This window comes from Octodon degus, unplaced genomic scaffold (genome assembly GCF_000260255.1).
Source record: "Octodon degus isolate 3935 unplaced genomic scaffold, OctDeg1.0 scaffold00229, whole genome shotgun sequence".
NCBI classification, from domain to species: Eukaryota; Metazoa; Chordata; class Mammalia; order Rodentia; family Octodontidae; genus Octodon; species Octodon degus.
The window spans coordinates 257,616-274,750 of NW_004524805.1; the positions used below are offsets into that span (position 1 = coordinate 257,616).

Genomic DNA, 17,135 nt, shown 5'->3' on the forward strand with positions numbered 1-17,135 from the left:
CTAAGCTAAGCAAAGCACAGGGACCGCGGTTCAATCCCCCAGCACCACATGCCAGCCAGCCCCGCCCCCTGGTGGGCTGAACTGGCCACACACACATAAAAAAAAAAAAAAAAAATAAAAAAAAAAAAAAAAAAAAGACCAAATCAAAACATGAGCTTCTGGGGAAAAAGGAACTCTTTTCCCTTTCTGGTAAGAATATAAATTGGTACAACCACTATGAAAATCAGTATGAGATCACTAAAAAACCTAAAAATACAGATCCATTTGACCCAGCTAATCCCCTTCGTGGTCTCTTCCTGAAAGAATTAAAATCATCATAATACAGTGATAAACGCACACCCATGTTTATAGCAATTTACAACAGCTAAATCTTGGAAACAGCACAGATGTTCATCAATAGATGAATGGATAAAGAAAATGTGGTTTTTATATACAACGGAGTACTACTCTGCCCATAAAGAAGGATAAACTTGAATCATTGATAGGGAAATGAACACACCTTGAAATCATAATCTTAAATGAAGTAAATCAGATATACATATTGTTTTGCTTGTGTGAGAAACCCAAAGGGTAAATAAGGATCAAAACATTGGGAAGTAAGAAGAACATATTCAAGTCGGAAGGGGAACATAGTAGGTAGGAGAGAGAAGAGAGAAAATAACAGACAGTAAAAATAAAAAAACAACTTGAAGTTGAAAAAGATAGGAACGGGCCCGCCAAATAGCTCAGCAGATTAAAGTACCTGCAAGCAGGCACAAGGGCTGGGAGTTTGATCCCCGGGCCTGCTGTGCTGCCCTGCCCCAGTCCTGCAATTGAGACTGGGCATGGTGGCACATGCCAGTCATCTCAGCTCTTGGGAGCTGTAAACAGGTGGATCACTGTGAGTCCGATCTAGTAGTAAGACCCTGAACACCCTTGTAGACCCTTCTCTAAAATACAAAAAAAAAAAAAAAAAAGGAAAATAAAAGAAAAATTTTGTAAAGGGAAAAGGAAAGAAGGACCCCTAAAGGAAAGTGAAGAGAATGGGAGAAAAAGAAAAAAAAAGATATTATGAACAAGTACAAATTCCCTATGATGAATGTGATTCATCAAAATAATCCTGATAAAATCAATTTTAAAAAAATAAAATGATGTGTGGAATCCAAGAGAAATTAAGATTTCCAAGTCCAAAATGACCTTTATTCTCTTCATTTGGTGATACATGGTCATAAAAAAATTCAAGACTGGAAATAATTTTCATCTCCAAACTTTGATGATTTGTTCCTCTGACTTGTTGATTTTAATGGTGTTCCTCTACAGTCTGATGCCTTTCTTCCAATCAAACCTTAATAGGTATGTAGCTTGGTTATTTTTCTTTCACTGTTGAGACAAAACACTTGAGACCCAGAATTAAGGAAGGAAAGGCTTATTTAGCTCAGTTTGTGGAGGTTTCACTCCACATTTGGCTGGTTCCAAGACAGAGTGGCACATGGCAGAGGGAAACAGTTCCTAGCAGCAGAAGACAGCAAAGGCAGCAAGAGCAAAAATGGAGGAGCAGCAGAGAGCAAGCCTCTTTCTCTCTCTTGTACTGTATGCAGGCTATCTGTCCCAGGTCAAGTGTAGCATTTATACCTGTAATCCCAGCATTGGACCATGAGTCAATCTTAAACTTGGAAGCCCTCCCCATGACTGTACTAAGCTTTGGGGGGACATCTAGATACAAACCTTAACAGTATGCATTTTGTTTTTCAGAAAACTTTTACAATCTTCTTTCTATCCCAAATATCCTAAAAATTTATGTAGCTGTTCTTTGTCATTTTAAAAATGTTTTGTGCTGGGCATTCAGATCTTTTCAAACTACCAAATTAAGTTTTTCAGTTTGGAGAAATTTCTTTCTTGGGGTATGGATGTGTTTCTCACCCAAAATTATCAGCAGTAACCCTTCTTTTCAGATTTATGCTTCCCATCTGATTTTCAAGGTACCAATGCCTCAATTCCTATGCCTCCCAGAGTTCTACAAATTGCTTCTGCATTGACAGTCTGCTCTATAATTTCTTTGATATCTGCTACCTGAGTCAGCTATTGCTTCATCTGCTTTGTGTCTTCACACACTGCAGAGATCAGGATTGAAGGTGTGGTCTCCTAGTTAACTTGAGTATGATGTTTCTGTTTCTAGTTTTCCAGGTAAGATCCATAGGATCCTATCTCAAGCGTGGAAAGCCCCTTCAGCAATCTCCCTTTAAATTCAGTCGGACAGGGGCCTGGGGAGATAGCTCAGTAAAATAAGAGCATGCCTGGTAAGCTCAGGGTCCTGAGTTCAATCCCCAGTACCGCAAAAATAAATAAATAAATAAATTCAATCAGATACATACAGGTCCCTATGCCATTTAGAAATGCTACTAGGGACTGATGAGATGGCTCAGTGGCCTACTTAGAACAAGCTTGGCAAAGCACAGGGACCGCGGTTCAATACCCCAGCACCACATGCCAGCCAGCCACGCCCCCTGGTGGGCTGAGCTGGCCACACACACACACACATAAATAAATAAATAAAATTAAAAAAAAATGCTACTAAATAATATTTAAATTCATTTTAAAGCAAGCATAATGGTGCACAACTCTAATCTCTGCATTCTGGGAAGCTGGAGCAGGAATATCTCAAGTTCAAACTCAGATTCATCATTGTCTCAAAATAAAAATAATTAGTGAATTAGTGAGGCATTGTCTCAAAATAAAAATAAACAAAATTAAAAGGTCTGTGAACGCCCTGGGCTCTAGTCTCAGTAAGTAAATAATCTTATTAGGCTACATTTATAAATGTCCTTCAAGAATATCTGCGGGTCCTCATGGGCAAGACAAGTCATACACCCACCACTTTTATTTAAACATTGTACTTCTTCAGATTTTAACTGTTCAAATTTTAACTATGACTGCCAATATTAAAGATTCATCACTAAGCACAGTAGATCATATTCATATTCCCAGCTATCTGGAAGGCTGAATCAGGAGGATTGTAAGCTCCAGGCCAGCTTGGATAAATAAGTCGCACCTTGCCTCAAAATAAAAAGGGCTAGACATGGGACATATAGCTCAGTGGCAGAGTGACTGTGAGTTCAATCCCCAGTACTACAAACACACCCACACACAAACAACAACAAAAAAACCAGTCTGTGTGTGTTCTCCCCCTCATACCTACTTCCTCTTCTATACATATACGTTCATACATACATATATGATATATATCATATGCTAACTATGCTGTCATAGCATTAAATTCCTTAAGTGTATAATACATCTATTCCAGAACACAAGCTTTATGCAGATACAATGTAACAAATACTTTCTTTTATCTCCTATTCAGCCACCATAGATTTACAATTCTAAAATACCAAACCTTTATCAGGTCATGAACTCCAGAAAGATTTTTCCAACTCTATTGTTCATACATGATCAAATACTGTTTTAAATAACATAGCCATGACCTGGTGTTTAATAATTTTCATGTCACGCACACATTTGTTTGCATTAAAAGGAAAATAGCCTTTCAGCTAACTGTTAACTAAAATGAATGACATGAGGGGCTGGTGAGATGGCTCAGTGGTCTAAAGTACCTACTTAGAACAAGCTTAGTAAAGCACAGGGACCGCAGTTCAATCCCCCAGCACCACATGCCAGCCAGCCCCGCCCCCTGGTGGGCTGAGCTGGCCACACACACACACACACACACACACAAATAAATAAAAAATTAAAAAAAAAAAAAATGAATGACATGAAAACCTAAATACATTTTATACGTCATCTAGATCAGTACAATTGTAGTACATAATGATTAATCATGGAGAGTTGGCACATGTATGTAATAGGTACATGTATGTCACATGTATGTTACACATTTTAAGTCTTTCTTAACATTTCTTATCCCTCCTCTCCCTCCTGTTCCATCTCTTGGCCTCCTCATCTACAAAAACACTATCTCCATTTTTCCCCAATTCCTTTTTTCATCCTCTTTCTCCCTTTTCCTTTATCCTCCCTCCATCTCTTGATCCCCTTCCTAAATGAAAAAGATCTCTCTACTTCCTCCTTTATCTTTTAGTTTCAATTAAATAAAATACACAAACAGAAATAAAGTCAACTCACGGCCTGAGGCACAACTGGAGCTGCAGCTCCTACATGAATAGCGTCATAAGGGGCTTCTTCAGGATAGCCCATTCTTCCATCTCCCACTGAAAGAAAACAATGTTATACTTTAAAAAAAACTGTCCCAGGGGCCGGATATATAGCTCAGTGGCAGAAGCGCCTGCCTGGCAAGCGCAAGGTTCTGAGTTCAATCCCTTGTACCACAAAAAATAAATAACTGTTCAAGCCAAGCACAGTGACACACCTCACTATCCCAGTACTCTGGGAGGCTGAGGCAGGAGGATGCAAGTCAGAGCACAGCCTGGGTAACACAGTGGCTCAGTGAGAACCTACTCAAAAAACAATGTTTGCTGTTTGATCTGAACATGTTGTATGAAAAATTGCAGTACTGTACAGGAGGCTTAAATGGAGAAAGGGTAGATTTTTCAATAAATGATACTGAAATAATATATGCATATGGAAAAAAATACAATTAGACCCCCTATCCTCATATACACATAAAATTCAATGACAGGAAGATAAAGGACCTAAACATAAAAAGCTAAAATGACAAAGAAATCATGTAAGAACATATCTTCATGACTTCAGCCTTAAATACAACCAAAGCATTGAAAAATTTAATAAGTCTGCATTTTGTTTTTGAGACAGGGTCTTAATTTTATAGTGCAAACTGGTCCTGAACTCACTATGTACCCATGGCTGGCCTCAACTTGTAGTTATTGTTCTGCCTCATTACAGCCACCACACAGGCATGACTACCTTCAAATTTAGAATTTCCAATTATCAAAAGGTGACCAATAACATTAAAAAGCGTATCAGATATGGCAGAACAGATTTATAACACTGGTAAACCAACAAAGGGCTAGCTTCTAGAAGGCTGATAAATCAAGGAAAAATACAAACACTCCAATAGTTGAACAAATATTCTACAAAAGTATTTTACAAATCCAAAATATAAAACACAGGCTGGAGAGAGAGCTCAGTGGCATAAGGGCCTGCCTTGCTCTAAAAAAGCCCACATGAAAAGTATCCAATATCACTAATTACAAAGAAAATACAAAATTAATATCATTTCAATCCCCGGTTCTGCCAAATAAATAAATAAATAAATAAATAAAATCATACAGCAGCCGGGTTTGATCCCCAGCTTGCCATGCCGGCCCCATCCCTGAGGCGCACTGAGGATGGCAAATGACACTGGGCGTGGTGGTGCACACAATCCAGCACTTGGGAGAATCACTATGAGTCCGATCTACATAGTGAGACCCTGTACTAAATACATACATAAATAAATAAACAAACAAACAAAATTAAAATCATAGACACTGTTATAATTTAGATCTGGAAGGTGACTGGATCATGGAGGTACTGCACTCCTCAATGGCTTAGTCCACGGATGAGTTCATAACTGACCTGCTGTTAGGCTGTGGGGCCTAGTTAGAGGCAAGTCACCAAGGTTATGACCCTGGAAGGGTGTCTCCTCAGCTCTCTTCTTTGCTTCCCAATCACCATAACCTGAGCAGCTTTCCTCCAACTCTGCCCCTCTGCCATGTCATTTCTGCCTTGGAGCCAGCCAACATGGATTGAAACCTCTAAAAACCATGAGCCAACAAACCTTTCATCCTTTAGATTGTTGCTGCGAGATATTTTGGCCCAGTGATAAGAAAGTGACTAACACACAGTGCTGTATATTCACTAGAAGGGCAAAAAACATTACTATTTTTCTTTTTTAAAGTACTGATTTCATACTTAAAAGTGAATATATCAGGCTAGGGAGATAGCTCAGCAGCATAAGTGCCTGCCTGGCAAGCACAAGGTCCTGAGTTCGATCCCCAGTACCAAAAAGGGAAAAAAAATAAATAAAAGTAATAGAAAAGTAGGTAATCATTAGCTGCAAGTACATTCAGCTTACACAGTATCTTCTGAAAGTGAAAACCCTTTGGGAAAAAACTGTTTTTAAGTTTTCTGATACTTACCAACCAACTGTACTCTCCCTGAAGACAGAAGTGTTGGATCGTCCTTTCTGACATTATTTATGGAGTCATCTACTAATTCCTTAATGTGATCAATTCCTATGACTTTTCCACTACATCCAACCTAGATAAAGAAAAAAATAATAGCTCACTTGGCTACATTTGTTTTATTAAAATATCATTAAGGGCCAGGGAGATAGCTCAGTAGAATAAGTGTTCGCCTGGCAAGTGCAGGGTCCTGAGTTCAATCCCCAATACCAGAAAAAAAAATCATTAAACTGTTTTCTGATTTTAAGTAATTTCTTAAAATAAGAAACAAAAGACTAAACAGTTTAAAACAGGTACAGTGACATGACTGTCATCCCAGTCATGCTCAGGAGGGTAAAACAAAAGGACAGAACGTTTAAGTCAAGTCTAAGCAACTTAGTGAGACCATGCCTTAAATAAAACTTAAAAGGGGCTGTGTGATACTCAGTAATACAACACTTGCCTAGCATGTAGGAGGTCTTGGGCTCAGTTCTTAGTACTTCATAAAAGGATACACAGACACACACATACAAAGATACAACAAGCATAAGCTTCCATTAAGATTGCTAAATACTCAGTGTACCATAAATTATCACATCCAATTTTCTCAACTGTAACTGCACTAAAAACTTATATTACAAAAGGGAAAAAAATGAATAGAGTGATTTGTTCTAATGGTGTTTGTAGATAGGATATCATGAACACATCTTGTACAGCAATTAACCACTGGGAGGAATGTATGCAATGTGTTAATTATTGAAACTGTCCCACCAATTTGATTTGAAACTGTCTCATTGCTATTTGTTTATCAATAAAATTATGGGAAAAAAAGGGAAAAAAATTTTGCCAGCCAGCCATTATTAGAGGACCAACAGCTAGAGTATAGAAAACAACTCAAAAAATTTTGATCTCTCCAAAATAAGAGACCCAATCAAAACATGGCCAAGTGAAATGAAAAATGAAAAAAAAAAAGATTAAAAAAGGTTGATAAATCAAGGAAAAGTACAAACAATCCAATATTTGAGAAAGTATTCTACAAAAGTATTTTACAAATCCATAAGCTGAACAGAGAGCTCAGTGGCATAAGTGTACACTTTTCAGAAGTACGAATAGCTAATTAATACATGACAAAATGTTCACAGTTGCTAGCCACTGGTGGAGAAATGCAAGTTAAAACAACAGTGACATTCCATCTTATCACAGCAAGAGTGGCCCTCATAAAGATACCAAATAGAGCCCGCAAGATGGCTCAGCAGTGTAAAGCACCTGCTTACACAAACTCAGGGAATACAGTTCGATCCCCAGCACCGTATGCTGCACCAGCCCCACCTCTAGGGCAGGCTGAGCTGGCCACAAAAAAAAAAAAAAAAAAAAAAAAGATATTAAATAATAGCAAATACTTGTGAGACTACAGGAAAAAAAGCAACCTTTCTATATTGCTGGTAGAAATGTAAACTAGTGCAGTCACTATGGAATCAGTATGGAGAGGGGCAGGAGATAGTCTGGCGGTCTAAGAGCCTGCTTGGCAAGTGCAAGGACTTAGGTTCAATCCCCAGTACGGCATGCAGTGCCAGCACCGAAACACTGGGCACACCACACAGGCCACCAAAACCGGCCACGGTGGCACATGCCTGTAATCCCAGCACTGAGGAGGCTGTATCAAATAAATGAATAAAAAAAAATTTTTTTTAAAGTCAGTATAGAGAGCATTCAAAAGACAAACTAGAAATTTCATTCCACCCAAATATCCCCTTCTAAAAAAAAAAAAAAAAAAATCCCCTTCTGAGTATCATCCCAAAAGAGTTAGCTATCATATTACAGTGATGCAAGCATACCTATATTTATAGCAATACAATTCACATTAGCTAAATCTTGGAGGCAGCCTAAATGTTCTTCAACAGATGAATGAATAAAGAAAATGATGTACATACACACAAGGGAGTACTATCCTGCCACCAAAAAGATAAATTCGAATTATTTGTAGGAAAATGGATACAATATTTTTATACCATAGACCATAATATTAAGTGAAATAAATCAGACACACAAGCTTAAATATCACATTATAAATAGAGCAAAATAAAAGATAAAATAGAAAGGAGATAAAATTATATTTAAATAATGAAGCTAAAATAAATTATAAAAATGTGTAATATTAAAAAATCTTTATTTCTAATTTTTAAATTTAGAACTCTGAAGTAGAATTTAACTATGAATATTTAATGGTATTGCAATAAATTTTTATTTAAATTACCTCTAAAAGTATAACTTTAAATATCAAAATGTCACAAGATCTTTTATAAGAGATATCTACATCTGATTCTGCTGCTGTTTTTGTTTTTATTTTGTTTTGTTTTGTTTTTTTGCAGAACCGGGGATTGAACTCAGGCCCCTTGCGCTTGCCAAGGAAGTGCTTATTCCACTGAGCCATCTCCCCAGCCCCTTCTGCTGCTGTTTTTGTCAAATATAAATATATGTATTTGAAAATATAAAAAGGACTCAGGGAGTCAATATTAACTGTAAAAATGTTAACAGAATGAAAGCTCTAACTCTCATTCTATGAATCAGGTTCCTCAACTCTAAGGAAAAAAGGCAGATGGCCCATAAATGAGACTTAAATGAAAGAATTCATGGAAAGTGCCTTATAGCATCAATTGTACATGGCAAATATGTTTAAAAAAAAAATTACTATTTTTAAAAAAGAGCTCAGAAATCTAATAATTTTTAAAAATATATTCCTGTAAAACCAAAAACATTTCAAGTATTGAGAACAATTCACTAAATGCTACTTTTTTCATTTTTTAGAAAAATAATCTGATACTTAGCAGTGAAGACTTGACCCATACAAAACAAGCAAAACCTCTGAACAGAGGCATGTAAGACCCTGTAATAGGCAAGGTACTATTTTAGATGCTTAGAGCACTGCAATTAAAACAAAACAAAACAAAACAAAAAATCCCCATACCCCTAGTGGGGTTGCTGATTGTGTATTTATGAAGAGTTATGTGGATCCCAGTCCAAGATAGATCTTTAAGTCTAATTTGGACCAGAACTTTCCAATCTCCAGGCATAAGATTTCTCATAGCCAACCTGATTTGATTATCTGAGTACAGAGGAACATTTATCCCATGGTTCTTCAGTGGACCTCTGGCTACTACTCTGGATAGTCAATTATCAGACAAGCCTCTGGTCTTGAAAACCGAAGTATAATAAACATGGCTTTTTTCCCCCTAAAAGCATTTTTTCTGATGTCAAAGAAGCTCTATCTTTATTCCTAATAAACATGTAAGAATGTCTGAAAATCAAGCTTACTCTTCTTTTGCTGCCAGATGAAAACATGGAAGAGCTATAGGCTTTCATCTTAGGATCAAAAGGGTTAAAAAAAAAAAAAAAAAAAAAAAAGGTAACATGTCTGGTAATGAAGCTAACATGTGGAAGTAAAAAGGCAAACTCAGAACCAGAAAGATCAATAGCATCTGGTCTTCTAAATCCAGCCTCCAAGAAGCCAGACATCCTCTAGATCTTTCCATTACATCCTTCTTAGCTCAACCAGTTCAGGTTAAATGTTCTGTCACTTGCAACAAGAATAACAAAATAAAACCTAAGTGATATATATTCCAATTGCTCTCTTAACAGAACAAAACTAAAAACTCAAAACCACTAGTGAAAAAATATAACAAAATCACATAATATATCTCTGCCAGGATCAGAATGAAAAATAGAACTCTTACCATACGTGCAAAACATGCAGTAAGGATTCCACTTCCAGATCCTACATCAAGAGCTTTAGCTCCTTCATGCAATTGATCAAATAGAAGTTCTAGTGCATATGCATGCTACCAAAAGAAAACAAACCAAATATTCATTTATTTCAAGAGTCTTAAACACTATGGCAAAAAAACAAAGTTTCCAATTTTTACCAACTTTTCTATTATTTTGCACTAAAACAATGAAAACTTCCTGTATACTTGTAACTATTTCATATTTATATAGAAATTACATTAGAAAAATCTGTGATTATAATTTACATTTACATAAAATGTATCAATAATTTTAGACATACAATGTGTGAATTTTAAAACATTAAGTAAGCCACACTTGGTGGTACACATCTGTTATGGTTTTTTCTGATGTCCCCCAAAGCCTCACGCAGTCATAGGTGGAGCTTTTTCAGAAGCGGCTGGATCTAGACTGTGTGATGCTAGAATTGATTCATGGTACAATGCTATGATCAACGGCACTAGGATTAAGGGTGTGAGCCATACTGTCCTAAGTAGCCTTAATAAAATAAAACAGGCAGAAAGATACTGTTAAGGTCTCTTGTTGCTTAGCTACCTTCTGCCTGCCATGAATGCTTCTCGTGTGCAAGTCCTGTCAGCCATGCCACCCTGCCTTGGGACCCCCCCTATTATGGACTGAAACTTCTACATTTGTGAGTCAAATAAACCTTTCTCCTTTGACGTTAGGTATTGGGTATTTTGTGTCAGCAAGGAGACGAATAACTAAGATAACATCTATACTCCCAGCACTCTGGGAGGCTGAGACAGGAGAATCACAAATTCAAGCACAACCTGATCAATACTAGCAAGACCATGTCTCAAAATTTTAAAAATGGGTAAAAAATGTAACTCAGTACAAAGGCCCCAGGTTTTAATCCTCAGTACCAAATAAATAAATATATTTAGTTAAAATTCAAGGTCAAAAGTTTTTTTTTAAGGATAAAAGTGAGCAGTCCTCATTCCATTCCTATCCCTAAACAACCACCTTCACTTCTTAAAGGCAACCAGTATCTTATAATATGATTTTCCCTTAAAAACTATTTACTCTATGAATATACAAGTAAATACATTCATATTTTCTCATTTAATACATTTTCAAAGACCATTTATAACAACACTTAAATCGGGCACCATAGCACACACCTGTAATCTCAGCACTTTGGAGGTTGAGGCAGGAGGATTATCAGTTTGAGGCCAGCTTAGGCTACATAGTGAATTCAAAGCTAGTGAGAAACTATATAGCAAGACCCTGTCTCAAATAAAGGGGAGGGAGTATATTGAAATCACATATCTCTGTAACATATATCAACTTCCATGTTTCGGCAAAAATACATAACCCATATTGATTGATTGATTGATTGATTGATTTTTTTCAGAAGCGGGGATTGAACTCAGACCACTGCACTTGCCAGGGAAGCACTTATTCCTCTGAGCCATCTCCCTGGTCCTATAACCCATATTGAATTAGGAGGTAACACAAAACAAATCCAAATTGGGGAATACTATATAAAATACCTAACTTGTATTCACAAATTATCAAAATTTTTAAAAATCTAACAATTGACCTGGGGAGATAGCTCAGTAGAATAAGTGCTTGCCTGGCAAGCTCAGGGTCTGGAGTTCAATCCCCGGTATTGCAAAAAAAATAAAGAGGGGGAGGGGTGGCAGGGAGATGGCTCAGTAGAATGCACGCTTGCTTGCCTGGCAAGCACAAGGGCCTGAGTTCAACCCCCAGTTCTTTAAAAAAAAAAAAAAAAAATCTAACAATTGAATGATCTGCAACTGTGATCTGCAATCTTTTCCTATAAGATATATTATCAGAACTGAGGAGATCTAAGTAAGGTGTGCAGATTGGCTATTGTATCCATATTAATTTCCAGATTTACATAAGCACTATTGTGGCTACACAAGATAGTGTTCTTATTTGTACATAAAGGTAAACAGCATCAAGCCAGCAGTGGTGATACACACCTGTAATCCCAGCACTCTGGGAAGGCGTATTACAAATTCAAGCTTAGCCTCGGCTACTTAGTAACTCTGTCTCAAAATACAAAATGAAAAATGGGCTGGGGGTATAGTTCTGTGCAAAGGCCCTGAGTTCTTCTCCAGTACCGCGAATAGTACTAATCATCATCACTGTCCATCATCATTAGAAACAGACAGTGTTAAAATGAAGGACAGAATGCAAACTCCCTATTCTGCAAAAGTATTTTGGGTGATAAAGCCAAAATATCATTTATATTCGGGCATGGGCACTGACTGTAAAAACGGGATGAGGGAACCTTCCAAGATAGTAAAATTGTTTTGTATCTTGATCTGGGTGGTAGCTTCACATACATACCCATGAAATATTCATCAAGCTGCATGTATGCTTAAGATTTGTGCACTGTATTACAAAAAATTACAAAAAAAAAAAAAAAAAAGATCATTTATTCCAATCACTAAAGTGGATGATCAAACTTCACGGACCTTCTGGCGTGATGAAATAGGAAGAACCACCTAGAAAGTTTTTCCTCTCATTTTTTTGCAACGTCATGGCTTGAACCCAGAGTCTTGACAATGAGCTATATCTTAGCTATTTTATTTTATATTATGTTACTTTATTTTATTTTGAGTTAAGATCTTAGTAACTTTCCCAAGTGGGACTCAATCTTAGAAACCTCTGGCTTCAGTCTCCTGAAATGTCAGTATTATATGAGCCGTCACACCCAGTTAGGAAGTATTGTCTTTTTGGTTTTTTGAGTCAGGGTCTCACTATGTAGTTCAGCTCACTTTGCCACCCAGGCTGGTCTCAATCTCACAATGATCTTCCTGCCTCAGCCTCCCAAGTGCTAAGATTACAGGCATGCATCACCATGCTTAGCTGGAACTATCCTTTTTTTAAAAAAAAAAAAAGTTTTTAAGGCAATGAGTTAAATACTACAAGGAAACAACCAAATTCAGAATATGAGAAATTACATAGGACAAACGAAATACTTTGTCAACAAGTGTTGCGGGCATAGCGGAAATCCCAGCACTAGAGAGGCTCAGGCAGGAGGATTGCCTAAGAGTTCAAGGCTAGCCTAGGCTACACAGTAAAGGCCAACCTGAAATGTGATTCTATCTCAATCAACCAATCAATTAATCAATCAGTGTCATTTAAAAGAAAAGGGTTTATTAAAAGAGACTAAGAAGACCGAAACAACCAAGAGAATGCAATGCACATCTTATTTGACACTGACTTAACCATATTAACAATATGAAAAGTTTTTAAGCATCTGGCAAATAATACTGTTATCAAATAATATTAAGGAAATTATTAGGCAGAATGACATTATATATGTTACTAAAGTCTTTGATATTTATACTAAAACATTAAGAAGTGAAAATGCTAAATTTTCAGTATCTCCTGAAAGTTTAATAATTTCTATTGACAAAAGGATTTCACTATAAGAAAATGAAAGTAATCAAAAAACCAAAATATATCCTATTAATATCTGCCTTTCTTGGGGCTGGAGAGATGGCTCAGTGGTCTAAAGCACCTACTTGAAACAGGCTTAGCAAAGCACAGGGACCGCGGTTCGATCCTCCAGCACCACATGCCAGCCAGCCCCGCCCCCTGGTGGGCTGAGCTGGCCACACACACACACACACAATAAATAAATGTAATAAATAAAAATAAATAAATATTTAAAAAAAAATATCTGCCTTTCTTGAATCTAGAAAGCAAAATAATATGGGATTTCTGTAAAGAGCCAAGTCCACAATCTAAAATAAAGTACTATGTCAATAAAATTTCATGAGAAATTCTAAAATATTTTGGTTTTCATTTTTTTCCCCAGTACTCTAATTATTTGTTTTTTCTTCATCCTTTTTTTTTTTTTCCTTGAGAAAAGGCCTCACTACTCAGCTTCAGGCAGGCCTTGAGCTCACTTTGTAACCTAAGCTGGTCTTGAACTTGCAATGATCCTCCTGCTTCAGCCTCCTGAGTGCTGTGATTACAGACACTTGTGCCACCCACCCAGCTTGTCTCTTCTTTTATTTTTTATTTTATTTTATTTTTGCTCCGAATGCCTTCAGGGCAGGTTTGGCTGGCTTGAGTTGTGGGGATCGAACTACAGCAACCTGAGCCTGACTGCTTTGTTGAAGCAGCAACTTAAAGTATTGAGCTAAGGGGCAGGCCCCCTTGTTTCTTCTTTTAAAGAAAGGTATGCTGCTACATTATCATCAAAATTTCCATTCAAATTTAAAATGTCAAGGTCTTCTATCATAATTTAAGCTTTTTCTATACATTGTTACAGTTAATATCGTCTTATGAATCATGTTCATTTCTAAGTCTAAAAATTAAGTTTTTAAAGATATTTTAAATTATGGAAAATGTCAACCCTACAGAAAAATTGGAAATATAATGAACATGCTATTCTTACATAAATTCACCATCTGCTTCTATGTTATACCATCTGAAAGTAGATGGCAGATATTATATTTGACTCCTACACACTTTAGCATTCAGCTGCCTAAATAAAACTAAAACATTCTCACTAAGACATTACAGGTGGCACACACCTGTAATCCCAGTGCTTGAGAGGCTCAGGCAAGAGGACTGCCACAAGTTCCAGGCCAGTCTGGACTATGTAGTTAGCTCAAGGCCAGCCTGTACTGCATGGCAAGGCCCAGTCTCAAAAATTAATCAAACAATGAGGCTGGGGAGATAGCTCAGTAGAATAACTGCTTGCCTGGCAAGTGCAAGGTCCTGAGTTTAATCCCCAGTACCACAAAAAAAAAAAAAAAAAAAAAAAAATCAATCAAACAAAAACACTAAGACATTCTCCTTCTCACCCATATTTCCACCACATTACAGAAAATCACAAATTTACTATTAACCATGCTTCGATACATTCAAATTCCCTTATTTGTCCCCAAAATGTTTTTCACAACTGTTATTTCCCAATGTATTCAAAATTTATGAATTTCCTTTTGTCAAATATTCTCATAATTCTCCTCCATCCACCAACTCGATCTGTTCCTCAGAACAATGCCAACCAGTGTCTTCACATATAAAACTCCATATTCTAGATGTGTCTATTTCCTTAGAGTTAGATTCAATCAAAACTTATAACAAGAACACCATAGTTATTTTTTTTGTGGGGGGGGCAGAGCGCGGAATGGGGGATTGAACTCAGGCCCTTGTGCTTGCTAGAGAAGTGCTTATTCTACTGAGCCATCTCCCCGGCCCCATACATTTACCGATTCTTTTTTATTATGTATGTATGTATGTATGTATGTATGTATTTATTTTTATGGAACCAGGTATTGAACTCAGGCCCTTGCACTTGCCAGGCAAGCACTCATACTACTAAGCCATCTCCCCGGCAACACCACAGTTCTTACTGAGCCCCTGCTGCTGCTTCACAACAGGAAGCAAATAATGTTGGGCCATCTCATTACTAGACATGACAAAATCAGACAGAAAGAACCACCTAGAAAGTATTTTTTCTCCCTCATTTTTTTGCAATACCAAGGCTTGAACCCAGAGTCTGGATACCATGCTACATCCTAGCTATTTTATTTTACATTATGTTACTTTTTTTAAAATTTTTTTTTTATTTATGTGTGTGTGTGTGTGTGTGTGTGTGGCCAGCTCAGCCCACCAGGGGGCGGGGCGGGCTGGCATGTGGTGCTGGGGGACTGAACTGCGGTCCCTGTGTTTTGCTAAGCTTGTTCTAAGTAGGTGCTTTAGACCACTGAGCCATCTCACCAGCCCTACATTATGTTACTTTAATTTGAGTCATGATCTCACTAAGTTGCACAAGGAAATGTGACCAATACATTGCATTATATACACAGCATATTTTGCCCTTTGTAATTAAGAATATACAGAGTAATAAATTGAGACATTAATAATTTTGTCAGCGGCCAGGGAGATGGCTCAGTGGAATAAGCGCTTCCCTGGCAAGCGCAAGGGCCTGAGTTCAATCCCCGGTTCCGCAAAAAAAAAAAAAAAAAAAAAAAAAATTTGTCCCTCAAATCTCCTATGGCTTTAAATTTGATAATGATCTTTGCCTAACTCAGCTTTTTTTGGTTTGGTTTTGATTTTAATTTTTTGAGACAGTCTCACAATGCGATTGAGGTTGGCATGAACTCACTGTGATCTTCCGGCCTTAGCCTCCTGAGTGCTGGGATTACAGGTTTGTGTCACCACACCCAGCTGCCTAATTCAATTATTATACTAATGATTCTGAAAGTGACATTTTAAAATTCTAATCTTTCCATATATATAAACTAGCATAGCATGCTTACAAGGTTTTTTGTAAAGAACAGTTTATATACCTAGACCTTGAGACAGACCTGTAAACCGATTGCTCTGAAGGTGAGGATAAGGACTTCAAGTTTGAGCCCAACCTGGGCAATTTAGCAATTAAGCAAGACTTGTCTCAAAATAAAAAAAAACAAGGAAGAGCTTGCAACATAGTTCAGCATGACTGTGGATTCAACCCCCAGTACCACAAAATACAAAAACAAAAAGAATAGTATTTGATTTTTTCCCTATTTTGTTTTGTCTGTAGACTCACTGATTTTTGTTTTTCATTCATTATGCTAAAATCTGTTACCTTCAATATTCTTTTCAAGTCTCAATTTGTCTTAAACTCAGTCTCTTGGAGGCTTGCCTGCACCTATGCCTGTGACACTGCTATACTAGCCTTTGTGTACTTCCTCACTCTCCGTATTGTCACTTATCCTAGTCAAATCTTTTAGAGCACAATGGTATTCAGGTCCCAAAATTTGCTGCTGTGCTCACAACTATCAGGATATTTTAACATTTATCTTTTAGCCTCTTCTTCACTGCACCTATCAAAGTTTATTTTTTTAATCAGGGCTTTGGAAAATAAGCCAACGGTTGGAGCTACTTGTAAGTCTATGATTTTAAGTTTCATTAAATGCAGATTCATTTCCCATTGCATCCTTACTATTTTAATACTGCTAAAATCTATGCAATAAATGATATAAGAAAATTAAACTGGGTGTAGAGGCACACACCTGTAACCCTAGCACTCTGGAGACTGAGGCAGCGGATCACCATGAGTTCGAGGCCAGCCCGGGCAATATAGTGAGTTCAAGGTTAACTTGAACTACATAACAAGACCCTGTCTCCACCTCCCCTCAAAAAAGTAAATTTAAAACTCCAGTCATAAGAATACACATATGGCATGATTTCATTTATATAAAATGTACAAAATACACAAATTTATAGAAACAAAAA

General features: G+C 37.1%; 1 protein-coding gene across 2 annotated transcripts in view; it reads right to left on the reverse strand.

Annotated features, from left to right (window-relative positions):
• The window catches only part of Pcmt1 (protein-L-isoaspartate (D-aspartate) O-methyltransferase), a 71,719-nt gene that overhangs the window by 25,697 nt on the left and 28,887 nt on the right, over positions 1 to 17,135 (reverse strand). For both annotated transcript variants that reach the window (XM_004645466.2, XM_004645467.2), the window contains exons 4-6: positions 9,848 to 9,952; positions 6,093 to 6,213; positions 4,117 to 4,202 (exon numbers count right to left, since the gene is read on the reverse strand). In XM_004645466.2, the coding sequence (XP_004645523.1) occupies positions 4,117 to 4,202; positions 6,093 to 6,213; positions 9,848 to 9,952 (312 nt within the window). The remainder of the gene's footprint in view (positions 1 to 4,116; positions 4,203 to 6,092; positions 6,214 to 9,847; positions 9,953 to 17,135) is intronic.